Source organism: Stigmatopora nigra, chromosome 1 (genome assembly GCF_051989575.1).
Source record: "Stigmatopora nigra isolate UIUO_SnigA chromosome 1, RoL_Snig_1.1, whole genome shotgun sequence".
Taxonomy (NCBI): Eukaryota; Metazoa; Chordata; class Actinopteri; order Syngnathiformes; family Syngnathidae; genus Stigmatopora; species Stigmatopora nigra.
Genome location: NC_135508.1, coordinates 9,415,059 through 9,435,725, shown reverse-complemented (window position 1 = coordinate 9,435,725; position 20,667 = coordinate 9,415,059). Strand labels below are relative to the sequence as shown.

The window sequence follows — 20,667 nt, the reverse complement described above, 5'->3', positions numbered from 1 at the left end:
TTGTGTTCTAAAATATTGGATTGGACTAAAATACAAATGTAATCATCACAATTAAATAAATTATTATTTCTTCTTCATTTTTTCATTCATGAAAGGTGTCTCTGAGCTTTGACTGATAACCGTGTTTTTTTTCAACACACAACCAACAGTTACAAATTAATGTGCAGTATTACTTTCCCAGAAGGAAAATGCTAAATATGACTATTCTCATTAATCCATCAATCTTTCAAATAATTTTGCAAACAAGCAAAACCTTGTTTTTGTGATGCAAGTGAGAGAATTACCCCGAACCCATGCAATCACACACACGTAGTCGCTCTCACACGATGACTTTTGATCTTCCTTATAAGGTGAACATGGGATTTCTACTAATGTCCCCTGCTCCATTTTCATTTTAATCACAACAATGGGATGAGACAAGCTGGCGTGGCTGGCTTGGTTGGCCTGACGGACTTGATTGCTCTGATTGACTTGTCTTTGTTTGGCAGATATGTAATATAGTCTGCTTTAAGAGGATTTGATGAAGGGGGGAGGGAGTTATTGTGGGATTTCATCATGTTTGCTGAGGTAAACTTGCACTTGTACACCTGCACCCAGATTACATGATATCTGTCTTTGTTTGTGTTAAAATGTACTTTGCCGGCATGCCACAAATACTGCAGTCTGCCTATTAGTCTGACAGGCATCACTAGCTTGATAAATGCTCTCATTTAACCAGGGAGGCAAGTGCTCTATACAGTGGTTTTAAAAAAGTTTACTCACCTCCATTGAAATTATTGTGAGAAAGAGTCCACAAAACATTATTTAAATACTTTTCTCACCATTAGAATGCGAGTCGAGGCTGGAAAAAAAAGAAAATGTTACTTCTTTGAGAGCAAGAATAAAACTGAAAGTGTCTTTTTACAATAATGATCTTTAACAATGAACCAATGGCATTAATATTCATATGTTGACAATCAATGTGTTAACAGGGGTTAAATTGCCTCACTTTTATCCACTTTTTTTCAATTATTTTTAGTTAGGCTCCCGCAGCGAAGAAAAAAAACATTTTGGTGACTGCCCAACCGCAACTGAAAATTGTATGTTTTGTCTATGAAATTGTCATCAGTACACCTCCCCATAACATTAGATAAAGTATGTCCCAATTTAGGGTTTGAAAGCCAGTAATATGTCCAGAAACTCAAACTTTTGGGCTAATAAACCATACATAGTGTACGACTTTGGCAGTTCTGACTGCAATTTGGCATGACATTTTAATATTATTGATTAATTGTGCACAAAGCATAACCCCGGTTTAACAAGACGTCCATACTTTTGCAAACATGTTAGCTATTATATTATATTTTTCCTCACAATTCAGAAATTGAAGATTTGATCCAAGGCTGTGGAACTCCTTTGTACGTAGTTTGCAACTTCTCACTGTGCATGTGTTTTTCTCCAAGTAGTCCAATTTCCTCCCACATCCCAAAAGCATGCAGTGTAGGTTGCGTGAACACTTAAAATTATAGGTGTGAATGTGAACGGTTATTTGTATCTTTGTCCCTAAAATTGGCTTGCAACCTGTTCAGACTTAGCCAACATCCTTTCCCTTCTTCACTGAGATATGTTCTATCGCCCTGGCAATTCTCCTTAGGATAAGCAGTACGTATATGATAAAGAAATGGATGAATTGAACATAAAATTGGCCTGCTATATTAATGTACATATTCAGAAAACCTGGGAGTTCCAAAGTACTGTGGCTACTTTTTATATCAACTGTATATAATGCATTATAGTAATGTTAGGCATCATCCAAATTTTGATTTCCATGCTGAAAACAATAAAAGAAAACCAATAAAAAAACAACAATAATAGTCAAGACAACAATAAAAAAAATGTAACTGCAAAATAGCATGGTGGAATGTTGAATGGTGTATTTCTGGGTAGATAATATCACAGCTGACCTTAGATACTGCAAGATGTATGGTTAGAAACGAGAATATGTAGACTATTTGAATATTTGATTCTTTTAGCACTTCGCACCCAGGGGAGCATATGGCGAAACAACGCGTCCCAGCAGAGCAGAAGCACTAAATATGTCCAAATATGTGCAGGGTTTGCGATATGGAACTGGTCTATCCGTCTGTCCCTATGTGGGGATTAAGCAGGCGGAGGTGGTGGGGTGACCCCTTTTCCCCTCTGGTGTTCATTCTCTTTCCATTCTCACTCTCTGTTCCTCGTTAATGTTCCTAGCAAACATAATCACCTCTCGCAGATGGACATATCTACAGTAACTTGTACTTTGTGTGTGTATGTGTGTGTGTGAGTATATTAGGGCATGATACAGCAAGGCGGGAGGGGGTGTGGGGGCTAAGCCAAGCATGATCTTTGCTCAGTTTGTGGGTTTCCCCCCGCATCAGCAGCGGTATTATTTACAGAAGAGTCTGCAGGAGGCCTGCTGGTTCCGATCCAAGTCGCCAGCTGTACAATGGCTTCTGTGTTGGCATGACACTTGAGTTTTCACTTGAGGGAAATAAGACGTCAACGTTCTCCGTTTTCTGCATAAACGTTAACGCTTACAATAAAAATGATAATTCCTGGGTGTGTAAGCACTACAATTATGATTATACATTTTTAACTGTGTGTCCTTAATTGCTTAATCCTCTTATGACCCGCTGCTCTGAAAAACAGGGTCATCTCTTACTCTCTGTCGTGTGCTTTTGTATTGACGAGTGTATATCATGAGAAAATAATCCTTGTGGTCATGTTTTTCTAATCACATCAATTTCACCAGACCAAATCAAACATGGTGCCACCAAGCATTTCCCACAGCCTCATTAAGGTCATGTCAGGATATTGTCACCCGGACATATAGAATTAATACAATTGCCGTGCACTGGTCACCCTTTTTTTTTTTTAGGAACACGCACAGACAGTGATGTCTGTTATTGTTAATTTGGTAGATACTGAAAATGAATGAAATGAAAATAAATTTGTCTGTTTCGGAGCCTTATGGGTTTTGATGGAGGCTGGTTGGCTGTGACTGCTTGTCTTAGCATCAGATGTTGGCGCAGTCAAGCTCAACTCAGATTGCACCAGATTAGGAGATGGGGCACTCTGAGAGCGACTATGATCCATATTAAAGCTGCATAAAATGAAAATTGCAAAGATTTAAAGGCAGATCATAGGCCACAGAGAATTTAATCACAACCTGGCAGTGCAAGTGTGTGTGCGAGCATGTGTGTGTGTGTGGGTGTGTGCACGCAGAGCATAGTGACATGAGGATTATGGATGTAGGCTGTATTTACTTATCAAGCGCTGTTCTGAGAAGTATCACAAATGTTTTATCAGTGCTCCTGTTCGCCCCAGTCATAATTTGAAGACATAAAAAAATGTAAATGAACAGAAATGCATTTGTTCTCTCATAGTGTGTGTGGGCGAGAAAGTGTGTTTATGTGTTAGCGCAGCTGGGATGATACTCTTCCAGTGTCCTCAACACTTGTAACTCCACAAAAGCTTTAAATATGTTAGTGTAGAGACTGTAGTACCGCATTAGAGCCCTTATTCTTAAGACTCTTCCAATTTTTTTCCTATTATTTTCGACATCTTGATTGGTTTGCCCAAGAATTGAGCTCCTCTGAATCTTTCACATTAATAATAATAATTTTAAAACTCTGATGTGTTTTCTTTTTGTTTTGTCGGTGCACTACCATTTTTTGTGTTTTTCGCATTTTGTGGGGCACATTGATTTTGCAGTAAAACCACGTTTGTTTTCAATCTTCTATGGTTTTTACGTTCTTCGCATTTTGTTGGGGCACAGTGAACAATGGAGGATTACTGCGAATATATTTTTTCACAGTAAAACCCCATTTTTCGTTTTTTTCATCTTTTGTGGTTTTCACATTTTTCCAGGTTTTAGCGGTGTATGCGAAAAGTGAAAAACCACAAAAAATGAGGGAATACCTAATGTACATTTGGTTTAATGTTTGGGTTCATTCATTAATTCATTTTCTGAACAGCTCTATCCTCACAAGTGTCGCGGAGGATGCCCACATAGGCTTGGGGAAAACATGCAAACTCCGCACAGGTGGACCACTTGTGCCCCATTCGAGCTCACCTGTGTTTGCATCTCTTCTGCAGCACTCTTTACATGTTTGCAGGCATTCTTTTTTTTCTTTTAATTAAGTTGACATTGTCTATTTTCTCTGTTTGGTGCCGGCTTTTTATTGCTTATCCTTCTTCTGTTGCTCCTCTTTTCTTCTCCCTCCTGTCTTCTTTCAGTCCATATTTCCAAATCCCTCTTTAAGAACGCATTGTGCTTGTGGTCGTGTGTGTGTGTGTGTGTGTATGTGTGTGTGAGTGTGTGTGTGTGTATGTGTGTGTGAGTGTGTGTGTGTGTGTTTGTGTGTGTGTGAATTTGGACACGCTCACACATGCACAGAACGCAGACTTAGATTGAGCAGATGGTGACCGTATTCATTTTTTCCCCGACTAACATTAACCATTCATTATAGACAGCAGACTAAGCCAATCCCACATCCGCCCCCATGCAACATGTACACACACACAACACACATACACACATACACACACAACAGACACACACTCACAGACACGAAGGCACAAGCACAGTGTCCGATCATTTTGCCAGTAGCCCAGTCCCAAAATGCTACATGAGCCTTCAGCCAGCGTGTTGATACATTCTCCCGGCTCTGCTCTGACTCAATCTGTTGACATTTCTCATTCGGTAGCCATGACTCAAATGACTCCTCCCTTACTTCAGCAGCTCACAACAAGACAAGGACCAATCTGATGGCTCCATCCGTCTCCTTTTTCATTCAGTCCAAGTTGTCTTTCCTTTGTTCCATTCCACACGCACTGTCTATCTCCAATTGGAAAGTCGCCTTAGTACGAATTGAGTCGCTCTATTTTGTGGATATAGACGAAATGATGATAATACACTAACTCAAAAAAAGTTTAACGCTCATGCTTCAGAACTCAGTACGTCTTGTCTTCCTTCTCCATAAACTCAAACTCTTAATAATTAGTTATTTTGTTAATGACAAACTCTTTGATTACACCTTGCTGAGTCTGTCACTCATAACTTTATGCGAAGATAGGAAGAACTTTGGATACGGTTCTTGTGATTATAATGTACAAATTAGCTGCTCCATGCACTTTAAAAGCTTTATCATAAAGTGATTTATTGAATTGGCTCGACAACTTAAGAACAGTTTTTCTCATGAAATTATTCATAATTATTCAAACCATTTATATTGTACAAATTAGCTGCCCTATGCACTTTAGAAGCTTTGGCATTAGGGGATGATAATTGATTGAATTGGCTCAACAACTTACAGCACTTTATCTTTTGAATTATTTAGCATTATTCAAACATTTGACTTGATCATAAAAGTATGGAGAATCGCTAATACATACATTTTGTTCTTACTAAAGATATTTTTGGGGTGATTTATGTATGATTGCTACAGTTTTTAATTCAATGTGGACTGCTTAAAAAGTAAATACATAAAAAATTAAAAAAGAAAAAACAATAGACTGCTTTTCAATCTTTTAAATTGTGTTTCATGAGGTTATAAATAAATGTGGACATCACAATTCAGTCGGAATGTCAATATGTTATGCGAATCTAAGGGTGTTTCCAAAGTTAAGAGGAAATGGACCTGTGATGCCATCCTGATGTCAGAAAGTGTCCAAAATGGCATAATGTACAACTCCACAGTCCGCCAGAGAAGCTCCTGAGCCAGGCTAGTGTCTGTATGCTATAAGGGGATTGCGGTAATTACTGGGATCTGTGCACCGTATTTATCTTTTCAAGGGCTTGCTGATCCTGCCATAAAAAGCCCACCATTTGGCAGTTAACTAATGCCAGCCATTAAATTGATTGTTCTGCGTTTGTTTGTACTTTGTGTCCATGCATCAAAGTATGTGTTGTATGTGTGTGTGTGTATGTGTGTGTCCATTTTTTTCCCAGACTGCTGTTAGTGTCCTCTGTAATGTCTGTTAAATAATGCTTGCTTGTTCTCTGTAATCCAGATTAAATATGGTTTAAGGGCATCTGCATCCAGTGGGCCAGTAGTTTTCCTAACAGCAAAAACATGGTTTGATTCTGCACCTGTTCAGGTTTTGCCGGATGGAGGTTGTTGGTTGGTCTTGTGCTCCGAAAATAGATGAAATTCGTTGGCGACAAAAAAAAAACAACAACAACTAAATGGGGGATTGGGATTTCTTGTCTCCATTTGTCATTCTGATCTCAATTCAGTCCTATAGTATAAGCTTTCGGAAGCCACTTTGCTCACTGATATTAACCAAACACGCAATGCATTAGGATATTGAAGATTAATTTTGCAGAAAATATTCTAACTGTAGTCAAACTAACACTGACAAAGGCAAAATAAATGTTGCACTGATTTACCTATACTTCGTGAGTTACAAAAATGTACTCTCTTAAAAGTGTTGATTTAACCCAAAGGAAAAAGGTAAATAAAAAATAGTTTAAAATTGATTCTGTGTGAATCAGTTCAACACTCTATAGAAATATGTTACGTGTTCATTTGGGGCTGTACTTCATTAATTCAGTTTTCACATAAAATATAGATATGTATGTTTGATTACACGTTCAAGTAAAAACAAAACGTCATTAGCTTTAAACATGAATTACCTTGGTGGTCATGACAACTCATTGACAAAGACTATTGAGTAGGTGATGACAGAGGTTCGAGATTACTGGACACACAGTAAATCATGTAAATAGCTGACAACGTTCAAACATTTTTCACTAAATACTGAAACGTCGTATGATATGTGCTCTGAGACAGTGTTGAGTATCTGACGCTGGAGTAGTAGAGTGAAAATAATCAACGCAAATTAAATTATTATCACTCGTCTTGGATGTGGCAGTGAAACAAACAGATTGACCACATTCTTCTTTCCAAAATCCTCCCCCGTGCAGGCAACATGTTCCTCACGTCCATCTTGGCTGTTTTTTCAGATATTTGGTGTGAGTGTGTGTGTGTGTGTGTGTGTGTGTGTGTGTGTGTGTGTGTTCAGCATGTGAGGACGGAGGCTGCACCAGCCTGTCCAGCCTACACACAAACCGTCCCATCGTTAAATCACCTTACTGTTCCATCCACCATCAGCTGCCCTGAGCATGTTTTTCCATTTCATGTCTGGTTTGCTCGCTTTAAAAGACACACGGGAAAGGAGCTGCAGGAAAATAAAAATGCAGGGTTACTTAAACGAATGAGAGGGGATGTGCAAACACACATTGGAGATTCAGTGGTTTTTCATTACATTAATAATAAACAAAAAGCCTCAACTCGCACACAACACTGTCACTTATGAGCTGCTCTACCGGATGGATCCACTCTGTAATTTTTATTTTCATTTTTATGTTTCTGACCTCTCAAACGGAATTGAGTACACAGATATATTACACTAATGATCTAATTTCCCAGTGCCGTTAAATGTCACAGTAATCCAGAATTATGGCGTTAATACAATAAAGGGGGTTTGGGCCACAAGGGTGATAAATTAACACTCAACCAGTCTTCGGAGGTTTGACCATGCACGTTGTATCTAATATGGATCTTTAATTTTCCCATGTCGATCACCAAGACTCTGTAGTTAGGTCTTCCAAAAGAATTCAGATTGGATAAATGAAGGTAGACTTTCATCGTCTCCCACAATTGTGGAGAGAAGCAGTTATTTACTGATGTTCAATTTAAGGCACTTTTGGGAGCCTTTTGAATTCAAAGTTGTGCCAATCTCCCTCTTTTTCTTTCACCCGCCCATCCGTCTTCTCGCATATCATTTCCCCCACAGTCACCACACATTTTGATGTACCTCTGTCCCATCAGATAGAGAGGTAAAATATTGAAATGTACTTTGTTGTTTGGGAGACAGTGCACCTCAGCAGATGGGCCGACACTGCACAGACTCCAATGTATGCAAATCTCCATACAAAGCAACCCAGGATGTTTTCAATATAACACAAGTGCCGCAGGCCTTGTTTTAATCCCTCTTTACCCGCAGCCAATGCACTGTTTCATCCAGTCAAACGCCTTAAGCGTTGTGTCAACTTGGACATCTGGCCACATGACTGAACCCAAAAAAAGTGTGCATGTGTGCTTGGGAGAGAACAAGTTTAGTCGGGAGGGATGATGGAGGTGATTGGGTGCATGTTGCTGATGTGGAATGTTCAGAGATGTGGTACCATGAGAAAAAGCGCACGAGGAATTTCACATTCACCCTCTTCGATGTTCAGAGAACAGGTGCCATTGTGGCTTTCTTCATTTGTTTTTAACTTGCTTAGTCGTTTTCACACTTTTTACCCCCTTCCCCCACCCTCTAGGAATAGGCAAACACACATTCGGACATGCACAGATGTACTAACACTCACATTCATTTCCACAAATGTGGTGCCTACACACCTTCTGGTCGGGACACTGATTTCCGTCGTTGTGACATGTAAAGGGCGCCATAGCGCCGCCAGACACCTGGATACTCATGGCAACCTTCACGACTGTGTGTTGGACTGTGTGTGTTTGATAGGTGTGGTGGGTTTAGGGGGGGAGGAGACCAACCAAGGCAGCATCTCCTCAGGGTTGCATTTCCAGGATGGAATACAAGTTCAAACGCTTTTGGCAATGTTATTTGTCTTACCTGACCTACATGATACAAAAATCTCACACATGTACATGAACACACATATACATACACACACTCCCATAGCCAGAGTCCCATCAGATTAGTTAGTAACAAAAATTAAATTAAAAATATTCAGGCAAAGTTTACTTATTAAACTTTAAATAGGCAAAATTGACACTAGAATATTATAAACAAACATTATAAAGTAAACAAAACAGTTCATAGCGGGAATAAAATGTGTTTTTATGGTGATAGAGAATACTATGTTTTTTATTTTATCATTTTCATTAAGTTACATACACAGCGACATACTTTTATGTCTGGCCTGTCTTTATCATAGCTCTATGTGCCGATTCTTTTTGCACTACATGTTTCTATGCTGGCATAAAAGGGACTGCCTGCAGCTTCAACAATGGTCTGTGGATATGTGGGTGTGTGTCTCTCTTTTTATTTTTTTTGGCCAGGGTACATGTGCGCTCAAACCTCAGGCCACAATAGCGTGCCGTATGCAGTATGCGTGTGTGTGATGTGTGTATGTGTGTGTGATTGTGCACGTGCGGGGGAAGAAAGTGTAGGTGAGTGCAGGAGACAAACCTGTCAGTTTCACAGCTGGTTACCCTGGCTGCAGGGCTCTGGCTGGAGTTGGGTGACACTCGGCATCACAGCACCACCTCACAGGGCCTGAGGTTAACACACCATCATGTGTGTGTATGTGTGTGTGTGGGTGAGGGGGGGGGGGGGTGCTATATTTATAAATGTATATACATATATATTCGTACTATATGTACTTTGTTTGGTCATTCTTGTGCCTGTGAGACCAAGAAAACAGTGAAACCACTTGGGCAAGTCATCATATCTTTTCAAAGATTTTTTTTTTGGCTCACTAGAGGTGTGAACAACATCGCAGACCAGATTGCCTGGCAATGGACTGACCATCATGTTGTAAGGAAGGGGTGGGGGAGAGGTGGAAGAACACAGAGACACAAGAGTATGAGAAAAGATAAAAGTAATGATGTAAGATTTGCTTTCCGGGTAAACTTTACTAGAGAAGGAGGTTGCGAAACGACTTGTCTCCCTGCATCATAGCCGTGAGACTCTCACCATCACGGCTACTCTTGACGTGCCGACAATGATGGGCTTGGACGTGGACTATTAGCCGCGTGGCCCCTTCTCGCATGTATGAAGAGACGCCGCCCCGTGCTTTGGTCTCATTTCACCACTCGCTTCATGGCCAGTCCCTCAGCGCCAAGGATTCTCTGAGGAGAAAAGAGCCTCAGGGCAAGCCAGCCCAACAAACCCCCACCACACCCATCACTCCCCTGCTCTTCACTATCCATACACATTTCCATCTCTGCTACAATAGAAGTGATGGAAATTTCTTGGGGCTATCCAGACGGATGATGGCCTTTTTTTCTGCAATGTAAAAAATTCCATGGAGATGTAAGTATGGTGAGACAAGACTTTACTTCATTTTCTGAACTGTTTTATCCTCATTAGAGTCACAGAGGGTGCTGGAGCCTATACTAGCTGACTCCGCTGACTCTACACCCTGAATTGGTAGCAGCCGATCGCAGGGTACAAGGAGACAAAGGACAACCATTCACGCTCACACTCATACCTAGCGGCGATTTACAGTGTCCAATCAGCCTACCATGCATATTGGAGGAAACTGGAGTACCCAGAGAAAACCCACAAAGGCTCAGGGAGGACATGCAAACTCCACACAGATGGACGTGACCTGGATTAGAACCCAGAGCCCCAAAGCGGTGAGGCCGACACGCTAACCACTCGCCCCCACCGGGCCACCCAGAAGACTTTACTTTCTATGACCTCTGGTGAGCACTAAATCACTCAATCTACCCATGAGAAATACTCACTCCCTGCTTGCATCGAACTTCTAAGAAGAATAAAGGAGAGAAGGAATGGTCATCTCTCCATATGCGGCCTCCAATAGTGCTAGCGACCAGTCCACGACAATCCAGCTCATCTAAATGAGGACAAGCGGAGAGAAAGTAATTTGTAAAAATGAGCACAGATTGCAAGTGTTAATATTTAGTGGGAGGATGGCATGAGACCAGCCAGATTTCTGAAGCAAAGATGTTGACAAGTGAAATGGGCCTATGTTCTACCCATTGCTGTCAAGGGGTTCCCGTGTCTAAAGTTCACACAAAAAAATGATGCCCTGCGTGTGTGTGTGCCTTGCAATCAGCTTCTGCTAAATACTAATTACTGAATACTTAGTGTGGATGCCCTTTCTATTGGGTCCCTTCAGTATAAACATTCATTATAGCCCTTTTTGTAGGGCCGTCATCATTATTCCACCAAAGGCCCCCGAGGAGCGGGCCGAGGCCAGGCGCTGGGGCCGGACCAGGCTGGGGGGAGGTTGTGTGAAACTGTGCAGAACCAGAGCACCAGGACCCGGTAATGCACACAAGTGATATTTGTGCGCCGAGATCAAAAAGCATTTACCTTTAGATGTTTCCTGATATGAATATTCAACATCCTTATTGAAATCTAATTTGGGTCTCCTTGTCTCAGGGGTCTTTTCATCAGTGCCTGTTGCCTGAGGCCACTGCTGATTGACAGCCAAACTTTTGTAAAGAGTGCCCAGGAAAAAAAAAAGGGGGAGATCTGGTGGTGTGAGCGATGTGAAGCTGGAACAGATGAGCGGAGGGGGGGTTGACCAGCGGGCGTGGGGGGTATTGAACCTCCTCGCGTGCATTCACAAACAGAATGTTGTGGTTCTTGTTGTATGCTAACAGAACAAATATTTTTCCAAGGCTTTATCCATGTACTTTTTTATGCACTCACATAATGTGATTGCCATTTTAACCTCGATTGTCGTTTCTCATAAAATAAATTGAGGAACATGTGCGCACTTCCACATATATATATTTTCCAAGCCAACTGACATAATGTTTGTTTTCTTCTATATTTAAACAATTCTAATCCAGGATATAATATATGTGCCATTGGTATGTTTGCTGAGATTATAGGCAATTAATTTGTTGTGTAGGAAAAGAAAAGATTTGTCTGTATTTACACAGTTGTGACTCCTCCATCTGGCACTCGACAAAGGCAAAGGAATGTATGTTTTATTTCTTTTATTACCATTGATTCTAAAACATTAAGGTTTAAGATACTGGACCTACGATATATTAGGTAAAAATCAGCTCATTAGTATTACAGTTGTGCCAGACTTTATCTCAGGTTTCTAATCTCTCTTGGCATATAATTTGGACTAGTCAGCCAACCATCCTAGGGTGGATACATACAATGGATAGAAAAGGTTTACACCTTCATGGAGAAGTTGCATTTTTTTCAGAGCCTGATTTTTTAAAATTATTTTTGTATCAGGGCTGCTTAATTAATTGCAAACTTATTGTTGCCTGGAGGTTAGGAGCTAGCCAGACGAGGGCATGCACATGCTTCGGATCACAGCTTTCAGCCTGTTGTAGCTTCTCAGTTCTTGCATTTAACAATGGGTTCTATTTTGTTTGTAAAATTTCCAGAGCCACAGAAACACATTTTACTAACCTCTACCTCATTGTACTGTCTCCTAGGAAATAAAACATCATAAAAAATAAAATTGCATATAAGCACCACTGGTACATTATAAAGAAACATAACAAATAAAACCGGAAACTAACAAATATAAGAGTATGAAAGGGATAACACACACACACACACACACAAAGAAACATACAACTACTTTAATGTCGTTCTCATCTGGCCAGTGGGTTATTCGTGTGGTTTAATGCTATTATTGCGCAGGTGTGGGTCTCATCCCTAAGGGTTCTATTAAAAAGATGCCCCCTCTCAAGGCCAACTACACTTGTTCAGTAGATTTAACACAAGCCATATGTGTGGCAGGAGGCAAACAGCTGATGGGGTTTAATTGACAGAAATCAACATATTTAGTTTTGTGTTTGTGGGCTCTAGTGTGCTAATCGTCAGTCAGCTCAGGCATGGGAATTGTTTGAACGGGTCAACTATGGATCAGACTTTAGTTGGACAGAAAAAAAGGAGCCAACAGAAGACTTAAACATGATGATACATCGCATCTATGCATGTATTTCATGACCTTGTCAACAGATTAGTGAAATATTATTCATTTATTTTCAATAACACATCCTTGTCAGGGTTGTTTCTTTAAAAAAAAATAGGTGTCTCAAAATTTGAGTTACACCTGACAAAAATCTTTTAAATAAATTCCTTCTCAACATTTTATACCCCTTTAAGTATGCTAATTGAGCCTTTTGTGGGAGAACTAATGACAAATTGAGACTCCAAGCCATACATTGACTTCCTTTATACCCCTGGTGTAATAACCGAACAAAATACTTTTGTACTCCTCGCTTTTTGACATTTAGTGGCTTTCTTTCATAATGAAAAGATTTTAAAGTAGTGAATTTTGTCGTGTCAGAATGGTTAAAAGTAGTAGTAAGTCACAAGGGGTACTCTCAACAGTGGGCTGAAAGGCGCAATGCAATTAGCACATAAAGCCCATCAATGGCCCCTAATATCACAGTCCTCTAAGGAGCTGCAGACTTATAATGCCTCCCGATCTATTACTATAAAGTGATTAATCCTCCCCACACAATGACCACTCTTTAACATGGCCTCTATATTATGAGGTGGGCCTGTGAAGCAGTTAGTTTTGCACTAATTAGCATTCTACTCAGGAAGAGACAAACCCTCCACCAGGAGAAAGGACAGAAGCTGAGATGGCAACACAGTGAAATGTCATTAACTTGATGTTAATTACTAATTAATGGGACTATTTCATTTACATGTATCTCTGACTCTGATGGGGTCTGTCAGTGCCTCACACTGACTGGTCGACAAGTTGGGGGGGTTTACCGTCTCATTCCTCTGCACAACGTTTCCTCTGCTAATTAAATAGGGGGCTGCTCATCATGGTTATATGTGCTTTTATGGAGTCATTTCTATCAGGAAGGTTGTGCCAGTAAGTGGCCTGCTGCCTTTAAACGTGCAAGGCTGTTTGATCCGGTTCTTTACACACAACCCAACTAATCAGAACTTCTCGCAACTTTTAGTGACCCTTTACTCCATCGCCACCTGTTGCTATGGCAACCTAGTTGTTGGGTCCCAAGAGAAGTGGGCTGGCTTGACAAGTGTCCGGCCAGTCGTACATGGGCAATGCCAGCTTGCCAGTATGGTGACCAGTCTCCTGACATACGGTGTCGTGCAGTTAAATGTTGCAGTGATGTCGACCCCGTGAGTGGAACCAGACACGACGTAAAATTTGTCCGTGAGCTGATGAATATAATCATTTTAAAGTTAGTTCAATCGTAGTTTAAAAAGTGAGGCCTAAACCCTCAGCTTAACCAACGTTTTACTGCCTCCTAGTGGGATTTTAAATAAACTACATATAAATGACAATAATTGAAGCAACTTCATGTGTCGTTCGAATTTTTTTTTATTCCAAGGCATGCTTTTAAATAAGAGCAATTTAGAAAAATACAGCAATGACTGCCTTTTCACAGCGACACTGTTTCATTTGTTTATCAAAACTAAAGAAAGCTCTTAGAACTCTACTGTACCATTTTTTGTAGAACTGCTACCTAGTTTGCACGATAGAATGTGGAAAAACTGGAAAGACAAACAATACCGTACAGTGACAATGCATTTGTTTTGAGCCTGTGCTATATCATGTTGTGATGTTTTACTATAATTAAGCTCTATTGCATTTGTTTTCGAGGAACCAAAACAGAGAACTTACACAAGTGAAAAACCTTTTCACTGTGATACAAGAATTGACTGTCTTTTTGTAACAAGAAGTGACAAGGAATGTGGCGTGCATTTACAAAATGCCCATTTCACGATACATACAAAGAAACTATGACTTTGTATGTGAATGTTAAAATAATATGCAGCGACACAAACTGTGAGCTCCCAGCAGGCACAAAAGCATAAAAAGCAGAGGTTGACATTTCTACATGCTCCTTTCATCTGAAAGCTTGTAAGTGCAAGAGAAAAAGCCAGGGCAATCATGTTCTTGTTATTAATGTGCTACAAAAGAACACCAAAATGGTCAATGTTGTTGTTATACAAACTAAAGGTCTCCCACTTTCTTGTAAGGTATGCAACATTCATCCAGTCAGTGTACAACATGCTCACCAAAGCAAAAAGAGGCTGTTCGATGGAGACCGAGTGGAAAAACACAAGTCTTCCCGAAAACAACACAAACCGACAAATAAAAAACAGATGTAGACTTTGTTGTCTTGATACCTGTTCCAGTAAAGCAAGATTGACAAGACTTCAGAGCTTTTCAAATTGCTCCACCTTGTCAACTCACAGTAATAGATTTCCTACTCTTTCAAAAAAAATATACTCAAAACGTCTTTAGCCATAGAAATATATAAGTAAGTTATTCCAAATAATAAGTAAGCCTTTTCAAGAGTAGTCAGGGACATTGTCCATTCAACATTATTTACAGAAATAAGTAACATTTGTTAAGAAGTACATTTTCAGTAACTTTGGTCTTTTTTGCTGCAAATGAGAAGGACACACTCATTACTTCCTACAAGGCCCCTTCACTCCACCACAACAGAGCGTGTAACCATAGAGAGAGCCTCTTAGCATTATAGGACAATTAGTGCTTACAAATCAAATCTTGAAATCAAAGCAGAACAAACAAACTCTTAAAATATTTAGCGACTGGAATGACACACAAAGTTTAGATACGTTGCAGAACCCTTTTTGTTGTGGACCATAATTACCGCCTTCTACAGGCAGAGAGCTCAACCAGGCCCATCGAAATGTAGTATCATTCAAATTAGTATCATTCAAATTAAATAAAATCCGATTTACAAACTGATTAACTATTTCCTTTTCATCCAAATTCTGACCTATCACAGACAAGCTTCTATGCCATGTTAACAATATAAACAAATTGTACTGCAAAATGAAGGCTTTTCTTCCATTCAATTATTCATAATCTGAAGCACATATCCCCACAAGGATTGCAGGGGTGCTGGAGCCTATCCCAGCCAACAACCTTGAGGAACTGAACTGGTTGCATGCCAATTGCAGGGTACATATAAACAAACCATTCACGCACAAACGCACACTTGATGCATGATTTTTGGATATGGGATGAGGCCAGAGTACCCATGGAAAACCCACACAAGCTCGGCGAGAACATGCAAACTAAACACAGGAAGGCCGTTGCATGAGAGTGAGATGAACACGCTAACCAGTTTTTTTTTCTTAGTGAGAATGAGTAGGTAGAAAGTGCCAAATAAGATGATCAGAAATGTTTGTGTATATGAACAAGCCAGCAATGAAGCGAAAGAGACAATGAAAGACAGACCTCCCAAGTGGAGGCTTTAGCATTTCTCCACCAGGTTGGTGCAGAACATTTAGATGTGGATGTTGTGATGACGTATTTTGCTGGGGTCGATGTCGACACGACGAGCTTCAGCAAAAGCCAAAAAGATAAACAAGCCCAGCAAATTGACAGCGGTGATGAGTCCAAACATTGAAGCCCACGAACCTGTGGACTCGATGAGATACCCTGAGAAATACACCAGAAGGACACCTGCGCACAAAGTCCGTGAAAAAGATTAGGCTAAGGTGTAAGGCTAAGTTCTGTGGAAGCGGCTGCTTCTGCAGAGAAAATGTCACAGTTTATTCCTCGATAAAATGGACCGACAATTGCCTGTCATTTTATGTCGTCTATTATTCATCTGTCACGGACGACGTGATTCCTTCTTAATGTAATAAATATGACACACGGTAGCCTCCGACAACAGGTGTACAAGCTCAAAGTCTGAGAGGTAGATTAATTATTTGAGTCGATTTTCTTTTGTGAGTGTTATATGTGAAAACATATAGTCTTAGAGATAGATTCGGGTTTTGATTAATGGTTGCCGTCGTCTCATATAAAGAGAAACTCACCTGAGAATGCGCCACATGTGTTCATAACACCTGTCAAAAAACACACACACATGTAAATGTGAATCATGTCTTTAAGAATTTTAAAAGTTTTCTATATTGTTGGTTTCAACTTACCAAATAAGGCCCCGGCACAAGATGGGGCAAGATCTTGAACATTTACAGATACACCACTGTGAAATGATAAGGGTATCAGTTTATTCAAGTAAAATACAACAACAATATGTCGTGGAAGAGAATAACAGAACTTGTCGAAATGCAAAAAAGTGCACAACATGGGCTGAATACCTGTGACAGAAGGTTGTGAGGCCCATTGTTGCTGACACATATGCTACAGCCCAGGAAAATGTGGTTTTTCCACACAGAAGTAGGGTGAACACACTGGAAACCCCCATGGAGACAAACTAGAGATGTGAGGATAAAGCAAAAGACAGCATATAAATTTACAGATTGGACAAATGTTTCAAGATCCATGATGTTAGTACCTGCATTAACTTCCTCACTGATGCTATGTCAAAGCCTGTTGGGATGACAATTGGACAACCACTTGAATGAAACCAGATCATTTGAAAAAGGACCAGTACATTTTTGGTAAACCAAAGAAAATTGACTTTTATACCTTGACTGATGAGGTAGTCAGACAGGTAGCCACTAAAAACTGACGAAGGAATTGCCACGAACCAAGGAATGACATTGAACACCCAGCCCTATTAAGAGTTATATTATTAATCACAAAAATACATTTGGACATTTGTCACAATTAACAATTTAAACATCCTCATATCAATGAATGAATGCAATCTACCAAAAATGTATGCAATCAATATATATATTTGTATCTTTTCTATTCATTTACTTGCACATCAACTTGCACTCTAGCATTTTTGTACTCTGTTATCATTATATTGTTTATTATCCACGCTGAAAATGGTAAGTGTAGCAATGTTAACTAAAATACTGCACCATCAAAAGGCTGACAAGTACGGAAAAGGCATTGTGTAAGCACATCAATGGTATAACCTTGGGTTTAGTGTTTTGGGTCTTAATTATTTTCCCCCTCCTTGACAAGTGGATCTGGTTACCTTGGCATCAGGGAACATGTCTTTGAAAAAGGTTGGCAGCCATGACAACAATGTGAAGAAGGTGCTTGCGGCGCAAAGGTGCGTAATGATCACAGCACTGGTCAGCAAACCAGAGAGACCAAATGAATGGCAACTCTATATTATTGTGTATATAGTCTACTATGTTACTTTGTCTTGTTTTCATTCAACTTATTTTCTCACCAGACTGCAGGTTGTCTCAAAAGCCGTAACCAATGCCTTTTGCTCAGTCTGGACTGTGGACCACCACTTCCCAGCGATTCCAAAGTGATAATAGGCCCTGTGTGTATGGATGAAAGAGACATGCTTGCATACGAGAGGACAATGACCTCAAGGACATCCAAGACAACAAATACACTAAAAGCCTCACTTGCCTTCTCCTTTGAGTAAGTATTTCCACATGCAGTAGGCCCAAATTAGTGCCAGTATACCCGACACATAGAAGACGCTCTCCCAGCCGTAGAGTTCCAGCATGAGGGAGCCAGCCCCACCAATCATGAGGGTGCTGGAAAAGGTCACCGGCGCAGATGTTACAACAGCCCCACTCTGCACATCACGTTTGCTTACGTCAGATGTGACTCACCCCAGATAGGATCCACTGCTCACTGTGCTCATGAGGAAGCCTCGCTCACTCTCCACCACCTTTTGAGAGCACAGACTTGCCAAAGAAGGGTAATGAACACCTGGAATCAATATTCCACAAATAACCAAAAAAGCTGTAGAGACAACAATTTGTGCCTTCCGAGTTTTCTAATTATGAGCAATGGTGGTCTTAGAGTGCTATGCAAACATGCAATTATCATTTCTATGAATGAGCCTTTTGCAAATGTTGGTTAAATATGTTCCCTCAGTCCACTTTGTTGTCCCTTTCGATTTTTTAAAGTTTTCCCATATGTTTTTGGGGTTGACTTATTTAAAAGCCTGATTATTTCTATTGAATTCTCAGCAGCAAAACTATAAAAGTCAAGAGCAGCTGTATGTAGCTTTCCAGCCTTTATAATATCAGTCATAAAAAGGCATCCACACATAACGTTTTTGTTTGTCATAACGTAATCAATTTATCTATTCATTTATTTACTGTCTTTTATGTTGATTCGTGTGAATAGTTATGTTTGCGGATTAAACTGAATAAACAAACTACTACTTTGTTTGCATGGGTTGAGAACAAACTAAATTTCTATCTGCTGTCATATAATTCAGTCAAACTACTTTACCTTGTAATAGGCCCATAAGAAAGCGTGACAGTGTCATGGAAAAGATTGGCTGGGAGCAAAAATGAGCCAAGATGGGAGTGAAGGCAGTCATTGAGCCCCAGGCAGCAGCAGAGAGAAGGAGGACTTTTTCTCCACCCACCCTGTGAGCACACATGAAAGATTGCAACAGATCTATGTCACAAACTTCTAGTTCTAGGGCTGATCCTGGCAGGCCTATTCATATCCATTTTTTAATGAAAAAAATGACTATTTTCCAGAGGTATGTAATATCTTGATGGTGATCTACTGGCAGATCTATAAAAAAATAACCCCCACCTGTCACTGACATATCCTCCAAAGACTTGAGTGAAGCAGTAACCCCAGAAAAAGCTTCCTAGGACCATGCCTGACTCCCTTTTGCTCCAGTTGAACTTCTCCGCCATACTGACTGCACAAATAGGCATCGCAACCCGTGCACAGTAAAGGAGGCACGTACCAAGCAGGAGCACCACTGTCCATACTCTTGCTACCGACCTGGACAGGAGGAATAGCACACTTTAAATTTAGCACAAAATATACTGTATATACTACAGAAAAACATAAATCAGGGACAGTGGTCATTACAGTAGACAGCCACTTTGACACCGTTAACCAGCGATAGAGGAAAAAACTATGTATGGGCAATAATAATAGTTATTGTACTTATTACTCTTATAAGCCTCAAATAAATTAATCAAATGTGAATAAAACAAAATTAATTAAATTAATACAAACTGAAATACACAACAGTTATGGCCCAAAGTAACACTTAAAAGTTATTGTTGTTGTTTTTTTCCAAGGTATTTAACTCAATGGCGGAAATAGACAGACATTCCATTCATTTGAACCAGAAAGACAGAATGTTCATCTTTCTGTGTCAATAACGACGGTAGGCGTCCAATCCATTTGGACTGGGAGGAGCAACTGGAGGATTTGACATTTGCCCCACCCAGTCAAAAGGGATTGGGCGTCTAGCGCCGTCAATGGCAGCTAACGAGTGACCTGACAATGAGTAAGGTTTAAATTAGTGCAAACTCTTAATACAATATAGAATAACAGATCTAATGTTTTCATTAATGCAACGTAGGTACACGATCACGGTACTTATGTGACTGCAAGTTGGGCTAGCTTAAGGATAGGTAGGTCATCAGAATCAAGAGTCAGTGCAAAAATGTGTCAACTAATTACCTTGACCAGTTGTTGTTGTGTTCTGTCCACTTCTTGGGACAGCCAGGGACTCCAATCTTGTCGGCCGGATGGTTCTCCTTGTGACCGAGGAAATCTGGACCATAGTTCTTGCCATGTTTTTGAATCACTGCCATTCAATGTGGTGTGATGTTGGCGACAGCCTCGACACTTTATCAATTTCTTCCCTGTGGACTAAGCAGGAAGAAGCAGTCTACTTTCGACGTTTGGAAACACATGTCACCGCGATAAACCTGAGACTAGAATTCGTGAACGGAAGGCGGAAACTGAGCGAAGACTGTTTTTCTTGACGCCACTGGATAGAAATCCACGTGTCATTTCTTTTTTTCCCCGACCATGCACGTCGCTGTGTGATCGGAAGAGGGCGCTCAACGAGGAAGTGATTCTACGGTTACAAATAGATGAACGTTTCGTATGAGCCCCTCTAGTGACCATTTTTGGTGATGCACGTAGTGAACATATGCAATTATAAATATATATTGTACAGTATATATAGAATATATACAGCAGGATTAATAATGGCACTTTAAACATTCTTTTCATAAATTGTTTGTTGA

At 40.2% G+C, this 20,667-nt stretch overlaps 1 protein-coding gene across 2 annotated transcripts; it reads right to left on the bottom strand.

Annotated features, from left to right (window-relative positions):
* Positions 1-7,125: 7,125 nt before the first annotated feature.
* On the bottom strand, positions 7,126-20,472 carry LOC144204669 (voltage-gated purine nucleotide uniporter SLC17A9-like). Of its 2 annotated transcripts, none has more exons than XM_077728786.1 (13): positions 20,093-20,472; positions 19,202-19,399; positions 18,887-19,026; positions 18,256-18,355; positions 18,047-18,177; positions 17,856-17,952; positions 17,655-17,751; positions 17,192-17,279; positions 17,058-17,092; positions 16,861-16,976; positions 16,690-16,745; positions 16,576-16,605; positions 7,126-7,206 (listed from the first exon to the last, which is right to left on the bottom strand). In XM_077728786.1, the coding sequence occupies exons 1-13, from the start codon at positions 20,224-20,226 to the stop codon at positions 7,184-7,186; spliced, it is 1,245 nt and encodes a 414-aa protein (XP_077584912.1). In that variant the 5' UTR covers positions 20,227-20,472; the 3' UTR covers positions 7,126-7,183. The 2 variants fall into 2 exon arrangements, with proteins under 2 accessions (XP_077584912.1, XP_077584903.1); XM_077728777.1 differs by lacking the exon at positions 7,126-7,206 and adding an exon at positions 15,755-16,216.
* Between the last annotated feature and the right edge of the window lie 195 nt (positions 20,473-20,667).